This window comes from Archocentrus centrarchus, chromosome 6 (assembly GCF_007364275.1).
Source record: "Archocentrus centrarchus isolate MPI-CPG fArcCen1 chromosome 6, fArcCen1, whole genome shotgun sequence".
NCBI lineage: Eukaryota > Metazoa > Chordata > Actinopteri > Cichliformes > Cichlidae > Archocentrus > Archocentrus centrarchus.
In genome coordinates, this window is record NC_044351.1 from 16,493,260 (window position 1) to 16,506,525 (window position 13,266).

Here is a 13,266-nt window from a genome sequence, read left to right on the forward strand (position 1 = left end):
ACAATAAGTAAAAAAAAAAAAAAAAAATGCAGTCAGTGCATCTCTTATCTTTCGAGGACAGGCATTAATTTGATGACGGTGCCAGACTGTTCAGTACTGAAGTATAAATATGGGCCTAGACAAATGGTGCCACAATTAGTATTAATGCAAATTAAATTTATTTTAACATGGCTGTCTTCCTTCTCCCAATAATGAAGCTGCTGGTGTCGAGCAATCATGTCGACATAACTTTTGTGTGTCTTATACATGGACATGAGCCAGAGGCAGAGAGAGTAGCAGCAAGAGCCCTCCCAAAAAACATAGATTTGACAATAGATGTATTATCGAGTAAATCAGATATTCATTAACAGTGATGTCAGTAATGCGTTACTATTTGCAGTGCAGTAATCAGATTAAAATTACCATCCAAGTCACTGTGCGTTAATATTTTTGTCATTTTCCTCAGTAAAAACATATATTTTGCTTTCCTTCCTGCGTCCTAATTTTCAGCATGAGGACAGTAATGGCACACAGCGACACAAACAATGGAGGGAGAACAGAGATGCGCGTTTTCTAGCTAGAAAAAACAGGCACTATTTTTAGTTTGTGTCAGCTAAAGATGACAATATCAAGGTTAGTTGTGCACTCTGTGCTGTGCTATCTAGCTTCAAAAACACTACGTCAAATTTGAAGAAACATTTGGAGTCGCAGCACGGCACAGTCACACTTAGAGAGCAACTCCCACCAGGTGGTGCAAAGCAGAGAGCTGCGGCTAATGCAAGAGGCACCCCCAGCACCCAAACAACAAAAGCTGGACTTCGGTACAAACCAGTAAGTGGGGGAGAGCTGAAGAAGTTAGTCAGACAGTATGTAGTAGAGGAAATGATGCCCTTAAACACGGTTAACTCGCCCTCGTTTCGTCGTAGTTGTCATTTTTATGTTGAGGAGGCGGGGGTGGGGGTGGAGTGCTGCTGGTGTTGTGCCAAAAAGTGATCATCTGTATTTTAACAGCTGTAAATGACTTGTTGACCTGTAATATGTGAAACTTATGTCAAACATATCTCTCATGAATGATATCAGGTGATTTTGAGAGAGAAACAACATTTATATCACAAGGTAGAAGCTGCACTCAGTTTTTGGCAAAGTGACTTTTATATATTCATTTTTTTTTATTATGGTAAAAACTGTGTAATGTAGGTACAATAACACAGACTCCCAAAGATTCTTGCAAAACAGGTTATTTCTTCATTTTATATATAAGCCCTTCATAAATCATGCTGACTGCTCTCTATTTACCAATATAAGCAAAGACTTTACACATAAAAGCACATAGAAACATCGGAATCACTTTATGGGAGACCATCACTTTTTGGCACAACACCGGCAGCTGTTGAAAGTAACTAATAAAGTAGCTTGTAATCTAACTAAGTTACTTTTAAAATTAAGTAATCAGTAAAGTAACTAAGTTTCTTTTTAAAAGAGCAATCAGTAATCAGATTACTTTTTCAAGGTAACTATGCCATCCCTGTTCATTAATATTACTAAAGTTTAAAACGTGTCTTTTTGCAAGGCATTTCCTTTAACTTTAAAGATAATTAGACTGAAATACAAATACATAAAGACTTGCTTTTTTGTCATCTTAGCACAAGTTTTATTTTTAAAAAAACTTGCTTTGTAGCAAAAATTAATTAAAAACTGTAATTGCTTTGTCCCACATATTTTTGTTTCATAACCAATGGAAGCCAAAATCCTATTCAGAGATGCGCTTTGATATCTCACAGTATCCAGTGATCATTTTGAGGCCATGTGATATAACAGTTTTCTACTGTTAAGAAAAGGTTTTGTAGTAACATCTTAAAGCAGCAATGATGACTAGGACAATAAGCTTGCTCTTACGTAATTGCGATTGAATAGGTCATCCTACAAGCGAATACATTCCCCTGCTGTAATGTTATATAATAACTGAATATTAGACAGGGAAACTCCAAATCCCAGAAACTATTAGGGCATGTTCATTCCATGGTAACTGTCCTCAGATGATCTGACAGTGTTCATCTGTTTGAGTCAGCACAATAATCCATTGATGGTAACCGAGGAGCTGTTCTGTTTTCAGACCAGCTAAGCGTACAGATCTTCTCTGTGCTGTATAGAGTAAAGTATCCAAGGCTTGTATTGGTGGTCTGTTTTGACTCAAGATAGGAATTTGCTGCCTTCTTGATTGTCCTTTGTTTATCGCCAGCTATCATTTTTGTTGCTTTCAGTGTCCATCTTCTTTTTCTCTGACCTTTTGCCACGCAGCTGAATCTCATTTGAAATTTTGTCTACGTCAGAGTCAGCGTCAGTCATGCAAGGAAAGATTTACTCTGAAGAAGTCTGCGTTTTAATAGATTTGAATTTTGATAAGATTTTATCAATACCATTGTCACTATAGAGTCTGCTAACAGGTCTGGGTCTTTATGAATTTTTAAAATGAATTCTATATCAATTTTTTTTTTTGTCTGTGTGGAAGTGGGCCTACACAAATTTTCAGGTTTAACTCGACTGTGTGAATACATTGTAGGAAAAAGAGTAGGAGAAAAGCATGCATGTGACTCAGGTGTGCAATAGCCTCATTCCCATGAGTTTGACGTCAATGTTTAGCAGTGCTTGACTGTCAGGAAAACATGCCAGCAGTGATTAAAGGAATTGGGCAATTTGGTACTGGCTCTCAATTGGAACCGGTCCTTATTTTCCCATGCCTACCAGTGGATGGCTGAGTTTACATATAAAGGATCCACACCCTCCATTTATCAATGTAAGAGTTTATTTAGCCCTCAGGTCAAATTCAAGAAAATTTGTGCAGCCACAGGAAAAGCAAAGGAACAATTTAAAAATTCTTCGTGTTCATGTTTCTGGAGTTTATTTGACCCTTGTTAGTTTCAGAGAGGGTCCACCTATCCATTTTTCCTGCTTATCCAAAGAAACAAAGACTGTCACTATTTTTGGTCACATAAAGCCAGTTTATTGTTTAAGAGAGTGTAACTCTTAGTGTGGATATTCTTTAGGGCTTTTTTTTTTTCCTCCAAATAAATCATTACAAGGGAGGAATTGACTAAATTGCTTCTCTGAGAGATCAGCTAAAAAGGGAGTGGATCAGAAAACAGTAAGGCTTTTTATCCGTTAGATGAATAGTTGAAACTGAACTGCAGGGGTTTATACTGAACCCTGGATTATTGTATTCTCAAGGCAGTTTGCAGTTCAGCTGTGGGTTATAATCAAAACACAAAAGGCAAAAGTGCTAGTCTGCCTGGAATAAAACTTGAATATCCAACTCATAGATCTCATGAGTGTTTCTGGGTCTTTGCTGGAGTGAATCAGCTTATTACCATTAAGTAAATATCTGAGTGTTGGGAAATGCTGAACACTGAATGACTTAAAGTGGAGTTATACAGTAACTCAGTTTCATTTGCCCCGGGGCACTGTACTGTCACTTTAGTTTGCATCAAGGAAAACCTTTTCCCTTTTGTCTTCCCCCGACACTGGATGTGGTCAAACATAATCATAGATACCATAATGCGGTAATGCAGTTACAAATTTTTGTTAGAATAATTTTCTAGCTGCTTTCTCCACCAACAAGCCCATTAGAAGTTTCAGTGTCTATTTAGCCAGTAAACAGTGTTAATGGAAAGACATTGAAAGCACCCAACATCATCGGAAGTAAAATATTTCAGCAAGATGAAGAGTGGGGCTCTGTGAGGTTATAATGCTCATTGTGAAATGTAAAAAAATGTAAGAAGAAAGGGGCCACTATACTCGGTCAGAAATGAGGGTCAGATAGTGAAATAGCTTTGAAACTCGCTGGGCCGTCTGTGTGATGTACACAAGAAGAGAAGCACAGCCATGTCTATCTCTTTATATGAAGCTGTCTTAAAGGTTATTCCCATATTCAAGCAGCTCTGTTGTTGCCTGTGGCTTCTGAGTCTGCCTTTTAAAGTCTTCCTTGAATGTGGTAGAATAAATAAAACTTGGACTTCGGATCAATCTGTAAAGTACAGAAAACTTTAATGTCTGCGCACATGTCAGTGGATCACAAAGGTCAGTAGGGAGTGCCCAGTACAGGGAATTGTGAATGTCTGTGAAACAGGTTGAATTTGTATAAATTTTATTAATGTTATTCTGCTGATTACATGACAGCTTTGACCCGCTGCTGGTTCCAAGTCAGTAGAGCTGTTTTCAGTGTATGTCTTTCTTGACAGAGCTCTATGTGAGAACTGACATGTCCAAATCAGTCAGACCTGAGATTATGTGGTCTTTACACTACCACCTCTGTAGGAAAAAGTCAAGTGAGCAAGTGGAAATGATGTTTTCTGTTTCCTTATATCACTCCTCACCTAAACCAGAGTATTTCCAACTGTGGCAATGTATGTAACACAACTATGCTTTGTTCTGGATCTAATATCTAATAAACATGGTCTGGATCTTCTTCTTCCTAAATTGTTTGGAGTTCATTTGTAAAAATGTCTCAGGATTAATAATCTCCAGATGTGGATCTCTGCCAAATTATATGCCAGTTCATCCAGGAGTTATCGTATTTCAGTAACAAAGGAAAAACAAAACAAAGTTGTCATGGCCGTGATTTTTGTGCTGCATACAAATTCAGAATGTTACCAAAGTCTGTGAATCATCTTTTGAGATTAATGATTAATGGCAACCAACCTAATGTGTGAACCAAGTGACACACATTGCCATTGCAAAAAAGACGTTTCAGATTAGGGCTGAAGTGGTGTACTAATTTCACACTATGGTATACCACTGTTACAACCAGCACTTCAGATTCTAGTCACTAGTGTACAGCTCCAACTTCAAGAAAGAAAAGCAGCTCTACTCTTATGACATTTGGAGTCCAGTAAGGGCTGAGGATTCTTCGTCTGTGAGGAACAATACTGTCCTTAGCTTTGTGGAAGCTCTGGGATTCATCAGGACAATGAGAAAGCTTTAACAACATTGGTAATAGTTATTTTTACTAAGACCAGTAAATCATATTTACTCGGTACAAAGGATTGAGAGTTCATTGAGGAAAAACTGCTCACTCTTGTTTCTAGGGTCTGATTAGTGGAGGCATTATTTTGTGTGCTAGCTACTATTGGCACTATATGGTGCTGTAGCTATCCAAAATGTGGTGAGGGGGATTTAGAGGCTACTGAGCAACTGTGTCTTCTCTTATTTATGGAAACGGGAGGAGATGAGCAGGCTGTAAGATCTGCTTTCTTATTTTGAGTAGCACATTTGTTCACAGTTGCTCCTTCACACCCACACATTGCTTTGTTCCTATGATACAATTATATTTTACAGAACATCTTTTTAGTTGCTAACCAGAGATTTGTCATGGGTTCACACCTTTTCCACAATATCTTCCTCCTTGTGTTTAGCAGCTTTTCATTCGCACAGCACATGTTGTGTCATAAAACCTGCAGATGAACTGAGAGGGTTTTGTTTGTTTCTCATATTATTGCTAGTACCAGACTCTGGGGTTTTGGTTTATTCTTGACTTCTGGCAGGCTAATCGGGCCTTTCCCCCTGACACACACTGATTATAAGATTGTATTAATTTCACATGGCTCTTTTTTTTATTTGTTTTATGAGATGTTCTTGTGCTCAGGTCCAGTTCATCTTGATAAATCTAGGAATGTTGAAATTTTACTGTTATGTGCCTAAATAATAAACTTTTATTACTTTTCCTTTTCTCTTAAACACAGCTTTTCTTTATTTGTGCTTCCCAGAGGCTCAATAATTGATTATTTTACATGACTCATACTCAGACTCATTGATACTTACCATGGTGTCCTGCTGAGTGACTGAGATCACATGCAGTGTTTAACATTATATTTAATAATTTTAGCTATTTTTTCTACGTTTGAGATTTAAAGAGCAGGTTTTTCCACTTTGAGGTTTTTTTGACGGTCACAAGAAGCCACTCATTAGGAAATCGCACCTCCACTCAACTTAATTAGTTACAGATCAAAGTCTCTGAAGAATGATCCTAAAATGTCACTTCTGACATCAAGGAGAATGACAGCACAGACGTTGTCATCGTCAAAGGTGGCTGCAGGTGCTTTCAATAATGAAGAAGCAATTGGTCCATTGGCAGTTGCTAAGCAACTGCATCAGCATTACTCTTGCAAGTCAAGGAGCGCTGGTAGGGAGATCCAGAGGGAGAGATGTGCAGGGATATTATTACATGTGGGAGAAATGTCGGCTTTACTAATGCATGCAGTGAAATGCACCTCATTTACTCCTTTATTAAAGATATTGACGGGGTCATGATGCTGGAGCAAATCAACAATCAAGGGGCCACAAAGCCATTGCCTGGGTTTTGCATCATTTACAGGGACATGATGCAATGTCTGCTTTCTCTTCGTGCCTCAGTCGAGTCCAGATGAAAGTGGAGCAGATGATTTGTCTGATTACTTTTGTGAGTGAGAAGTGCAGAATAGAAGTCGTTTTCTGTATAATATGAGAATAGAGCATAAGGGTAGAATAGTCTGAACAATATATTGACTCAACCATAATTTAACAACTTATGCAGTAATCCAGTAATAATGTTACAGGTGCAATGTAATCAGGCACACTGGGCCCACCATCGTACACCATCAGTTCGATTTTTTCTGCTTGAAAAGTAGCAAAGTTTTTTTTTTTTTTTTGGTAAGCAATCTAATTGTGTACTTCTGTGGAAAACGTAATTAAGCCTGAGGCAAACGTCTCATTGCGATTATTCTGAGTGCACATCAGTTCTTTTGTAGATTTCTGTTTTATGCTTAAAAGTCTGATGGGTTTTTGCATCAAACTTTACAATTGGCAAACAGGATAAATGTTTGGTGTTTGTGTGTGTGTGTGTGGGGGGGGGGGGGGGTCCTCTGTTCTTGTTAAGTGTTGTGATTATCAGTGTGTGGAACTGCTGCAGTTAAAACCTGCATACTACTTTTTCTTTCCAGCCATTGTGTACAGGGTTTGTGGAGGCTCTTTTATCAAAAAGATTCCCTCTTTCCATTGTGAGGAGTAGATTTGCCTGCACTGAGTACTTTCTCCTTTCTTTTTCTTTCCGGTGTACCTCCTCCTGTTGATTGTTACAGAAAAAAGGGGAAAGTCTTGTACTTCACGTACTGTGTGGGGGACAAAATGGAAAACAGAAGCCAGTAAACATGCTGTGTAACCTTTACTGACCTTTGCAGTCCTACTGTGTGTGTGCATACCAATACAAGGGAATGTTGTCATGTCCTACCACACATATCTAACACAGGAATGCACTTAGACCAGCACCTTAGAATAGAATATAACAGTGTCCAAGTGGGACTGCCTAATTTTCTAAATTCATCAGTAAGAGCTCTTACTGATAAAATACTTGACAATTTTTTTTCTATTTTTTAAAAATATATAAATGGGGCAGTTCCTGGGTATGCCACATAAAACTAAACTATATGGATATATATGCTGCATGCTTGTTTCCCCCTTCTTTTTACAGGTGATGCAGCATACCCACAAACATGTCCTGTTTTCAAAATTGTCTTAGTGCATTTTTACATTAAATAAGGCCTTGAAATAATTTCTGATAAGTATAACCATGGTAACCGCACACACAGCTCAAACATGCAAATATTAAGATGATGTTAAATGTAAAAATGCAATAACTGGAATAAAATGACACTGAGGAAAAATAACATGTTTTTAGCTTTTCTTAAAAGTAATAAATGACTAAACTGTGACTAGTATCTACGTTTGTCAACAGAATAAAGCTATACCAATATCGTGACATATTTATAGTATAACTTATTTACTGTTTAGAGATCTGTTTCTTTGTGATCTTACAACATAAAATCAGCAAATGTTTGATATTTTCACAAGCTAATTGACTAAACTGATTTATATGCAGAAGAATTGTGATTAATCTGTTCAACAATTTATCTATAAAACTAAAGTTTCATGAATTAAGGTCAGTCAGCTCCCTAATTCTTCGTAAAGTTATGTTTTTTTGCTGAGGTTTATTGAAGGGCTTTAACATGTATACGTACTGACATCGTATAGGTGTCCACTCATTGTAATCTGTCCTGTGCAGCTTAGCCTGCCAGTGTGACCTTGAGAAAACCAACTGTAGTAGTTTCATTACTCAAAGTTTATCTTGGCAGCGTAACTGTGGTGATCTACTTCCCCGTGGGTGGAAATCTGAACACTTTGAGCTGTCTCCTGTTGGCACAAATAGTTTTGTGGACAAGGCTCTCGGTTAGAGATTCTGTCTTCATCCTCGGTAGGGTAGTTCAGCTCTCTGGAGAAGTCAAACAAGAGCAATTACTGACCTGTGGAGAAGTCATCAATTTTTAGACAGGCTGTTCCATTGTGTGCACATTTGTACGTGTCTCTTTGCTTCCAGTTTAATCACTGTGAAGGTTACATTATTGAGTCAGTGATGATGACTTTTGATTTGACTGTTGGTTGCCCATTGAGTCCACAGCCACTTCTCAGTAATGCTGATCAATAGGACTGCTGCAGTGTAGCCTCCTGTCACAGCCCACAACCAACAAAGCCAAGAAGCTCCAAATGAATCAGGGGGCGGCGGGTTGCCATTGGCATCTACTTCTAGTTTGGTGTACAGTAAGACCCTCAGTCTGCAAGATTATTTACAGACGTATGTGTGCAGCGTATCATAACCCAGTGGCAGGAAGGGCCATTGCAATGAAAAGTTTTTCTGTTTGCAATTATTTATTTCTAAGTAATTAGTCATAACTAAATTGCCAAAATAAATCGATTGTGACTTATTCCAAAAAAAGGTTGAGGCTCCCATGCTACTTTCAACCCTTACAAATGAGGTCGACCCACACTCTGATTCTCCTTTACAGCACAGCTAATTTATTCTATCTAGGTGAAAGCTAATGTGCACTCTCCAAAAACAAAAAGAAAGGTGACAGAGAGAAAGCTGTTGATAAATTTCTTTCAAAAGAAAGGTGAGCAGAGTTAAGTATCAGAGCTTGTTAAAGACATTGAGCCAATGCCAGATGTAAAAAGATCTCTATCAAAACGACCCAGCACAACTTAATACCATGAAACATGTGGTGCTTAATTTCAGAAACTGCTGGAGAGTGAAGCAGCAGCAGGTCCCTCTCCAAATGATGCATGTAATGTGGCACAAGCTGAGCTCATATAATGGCAACTAAGTAATCTGTATTGAACAATTTCAAGTGAAAGCTTAGCAACACTTATTAACCAAGTATTAAGTTTTATTGTATATTGGAACAGTGATTCTCAGCCATTGTGCTATGATGTAACTAGGCCTGCAAACTATTATTAAAAAAAAAAAGTCCTTGACAAATTTTTTGCTTCATTGCTTTGTTTAAACCATAACTCTGCAGTGCTCAGGTGTCACATGTAAGCGCGAGAGTTTAACTCACAATTGCAACTAAAAACAAACCTGCAAACGTATTTAGGAGCATGCATGTGAATAAAAAGTATTACAACATTAAGCACATGTAGATGGTGAGCTCAGGTGGAGTGAAAGAACTTTTTTTTTTTTTTTTCTAGCGTGCAAAACAGCAGCGCTTGTTCCTGTAATCACCATTAAAACATTTTACTGGGAAAAGCTGGAGGAGTCCATCAAACCACCGGATCAACAAGCTGTTTGTTTCACACAGTGAAAATCTGCAGTAAAGTTACAGAAATTAAAATAAAATATGCAGATAAACTGTTAACTTACTCTGATGCCATGTTTACACCAGGCAGCTCGCTGAAGGCTGACAGCAGCTGTCCTGCTTTATATAGCAATGATACCTGCAACGAGCAGGGGTGAGTCTAAAGGAGGACACGGGGTGTAAAAGACCATATTTATTTCAAGGCTTTAGTAAAATATGTTGCGGATTTAAATTAATATAAAATATTATAATTGTGTTAATATTTAAAATATAAAAATACAAGCTTTATTTTTGTTATGTCAGTAAAAATATACAATGGCCAGTAAAACTCTGAACTAGTGACCTGGGGCTGTTAGCAAGGACACTGAATTATTGATTAACATCTGCACCATCAGAACATCTGTTTTCTGCAGCAGGAAATGTTGCATCAAAGCACAGGACAAACCTCACTTCTGAGATCGCTTTTCTTCATTGCAGCCAAGACATGCTCCTTTAAAGGCTTACAACCACACACACTCACTCATTCACTAGCACACTTAAACACGTGCACAACACACCAGATCCACCTCATCCAGGACGTACAATACTGTCAGAACTCTACTGATGTAAAAGAGCCTTCCAAGAGGACGGAGTAAAGGCTGTTTTATTTAATGCCTTAGTTTAGATTGTATGGATACCTTATTGTATTTGACGTCTGTACTTGTGATGATTTATTTTTGGATTTAAGAAAATGTTTTCTTTAAAAAATATAATTTTAATATGGCACACAAAAACAATGAAAAGGTATAGTTTTTTGACAAATGTGTGCAGTCAAACTGTTAAACTGCAATTGCAGTTTCTTAAATAGAAACCAATGCGCAGTACATTTTTAAAAGACCTGTTTTTCTCTTTGAATATTTATTATTGTTCATTAATAAGACAAAAGTATTTCTTATCCGATTAATCAAAGGAATAATTGCTCGAATACTTGATGACTAAAATAATTGATAGCTGCAGCTCTAGATGTAACCAAGGCATTTTTAGGGAGTGCGTCTGTTTCAGACTGATTAAACCAGCATTTTAAAATACCACAATGACGCCGCTTCTTAATGAAAAAAATAAAAGTAAAAAACAATTGTAAGTAGTCAGTTTTATGGGGATGGCTGCATTTAGTTAGCTTTTGCCAGTTCTAATGAAATGCCACCAGGGAGCAGACACATAACTCGTGCGTGTACTCTCACAAATGTTTTCATGTACCATTAAATAATCTAGTATCTGCAAGACCATCAGACTGCTGTATATGATATCTCTAACTTTTGTTTGATAAACCTCAAAAGAACAGTAACAGAAAAACACCTGTTTTGTTTCATATCATTAAATCACATTTAATCCAGTGTATTTTAACTTTTAATTAACATACCGTGAATCTGCCTACTCAACCAAGATACCATAGTTTTTATGTTTATAGTTTCATAAACAAATGCATTTGGAGACTTAAGCAAGCTTTCACAATTCTGAAGATAATTACATTATTGAGAACAAGTAAGGTGTGCCTTGACCTCCGATGTACCTTAACACCAAAAAGGTTGAAAGCAGTATTAGACTGTTAGCAGGTGAAGAGGCTAATATCAGTGTAGTGAGAATGCGATACAGACTACAGTATATGAAGAAATGAGGACATGGTATATACTGGCTACCCTTAATAACCCCTACAGATTGTTGCATACAGTTGTTGGCTCAAAAAAAATAATGTGTGTGATATGGATCAAGAAAGGAAGGGGGCCCACATAGACTGCTTGTGTATAGGGCCCGGGGGGGTGTTTCTACATGTGTGTCACTATTGGATCCTGTGATTCTCTAGGCAGCCACCTGCGTCTGTTGGGCTCTCAGCAGATATAGAGGACAGCTGGCTCTTGCTTCCAGCCTGACTTAAGAGGAAGGTTTTATGGCTTGCCTGTATTTGCTAGACCCGCATTACGTAATTGTGTTGCATAAGTCACATCCCCAAGGGAATTGAGGATGTGATAGAGATGTCGTCTTCAGACAGAGGAGTAAAATAATGGAGGGAAAACTCCACTGATGTTGTTCATATAAATGGTCGGGGGGGGGGGGGGGGGGGGGAGAACAAATTAAATCTGTCCTTCTTCTGGCCTCTTTCTGTGCTACTTATTAAATAATATTTCATCTTTTATCCCCTCTAACAACAACACATTCGTGTGTCTCTCTTTTCACTTTTGTGTCAGGTGTGCACCATGGCATCTAAACCTCCTGCTCCCCTAATGAAGAAGCACAGTCAGACGGACTTGATAAGCCGTCTGAAGAGCCGGAAGATCCTTGGAGTTGGTGGCGAGGATGATGATGGCGAAGTGCACCGCTCAAAGGTCAGATTGCTTCACATGAATGTATTCCAGTCAGTTTGAATCAATATAAGCAGTAATACACACTGAAATGGCTTGTGCATCAGTGCAACAAATAACTTGGCTTTAAATATGAGTGCATTTGTTAAACTATCACCAGTTAAACAAATATTAGAGTACTGCAGAAGCACAAATGGCTCTCCACCACAAATGCATTTGCTAGCCCTGAGAAGAGCTATGGATTCTTTTAAAAGCTGCAGTGGGCTGCTAATTGGCTTATCACACTTGTCGTGTCCCGTTGTGTGCATTTGCTCTTTATGGTTCAGTAAATCTAGATCACATAATCCACCAAGCTCTAGCAGCTCTGCTGAGATCTGACTGGGTCCCCCGAGAGACTTCCTGCCTCTTGTATCTCATGTATTCTGTTTTTGCATCGCATGCATTTGCACATAAGTATGGACAACGCATACGAAAACACAACAGCACGCATGCTAGTATATGTTAGGAGATGCAGTATCATATTTGAATATCAAGTTCCACAGTTGCACACTGGCAATAATTTCATCTATTTCACTGCGCTCTAATATCAAGATTTTAGATTTATTTTACATTTTTTTTGGTTTCATTATCAGACTGCATTACAGTGAGCACGGGCATAGCAGATTGTTCCTCACTGAAATATTCATTAACATGCAAGTGAGAAAAAGGAACAGAAGGGAGCAGGCATACGGTGGTGGCTGATAGTTCGTGATGTGATGTCAGCCCCCCTTTTCTCAGCTCTCCTGAGTGTTTGTTTTCTCTCTCAATGTTTTAGCACGGAGCCGAACCCTGACATCTGCCACTCAGAAACCTTTCCAGGAGGGTACCGATAGAAAAATAGACCAATAAAGACTGGCACTAATGTCTCGGTTCCTCTCTTAAGTCTTGAGGTTGCATACAGACTGTAATGACTGCATTGTGAACCAGCAACAGGGTATGCAAACTACAGTTAAACAGTTTGGTTAATAGGCTGTACTGTACATGCTGTTCTGAAAAATGGGTTTCCCTGTTTAACTGTGACATTGACCTAAATTAGAATCAAATTGTTGCTTTGACAGAATAATTGTTCACTTATTCTTATTCTCCATTGTGTTGTTACTTTTGTATGGCAAGGATAAATGGAACAACACTTTGTGTAGAGGAAGCTGTTGACTCCATCCCTGTGGTCTCTGTAAACAATAGAGGGAAGTGCTCCTGCGCTCTGTTCACTGTGCCTTCCTGCTTCTTCTACTACTTAGAGATAAGAATACTGTTCTTAT

General features: G+C 38.3%; 1 protein-coding gene across 2 annotated transcripts in view; it reads left to right on the forward strand.

Annotated features, from left to right (window-relative positions):
* Positions 1-13,266, forward strand: part of tp53i11b (tumor protein p53 inducible protein 11b) — a 38,424-nt gene that overhangs the window by 16,381 nt on the left and 8,777 nt on the right. Inside the window, exon 2 of one of the 2 annotated variants that reach the window (XM_030732330.1) lies at positions 11,855-11,992. In XM_030732330.1, the coding sequence (XP_030588190.1) occupies positions 11,864-11,992 (129 nt within the window). In that variant the 5' untranslated portion in view covers positions 11,855-11,863. Of the gene's footprint in view, positions 1-11,854; positions 11,993-13,266 lie in introns of those variants that run through there. The other variant, XM_030732331.1, reaches the window with a different exon arrangement.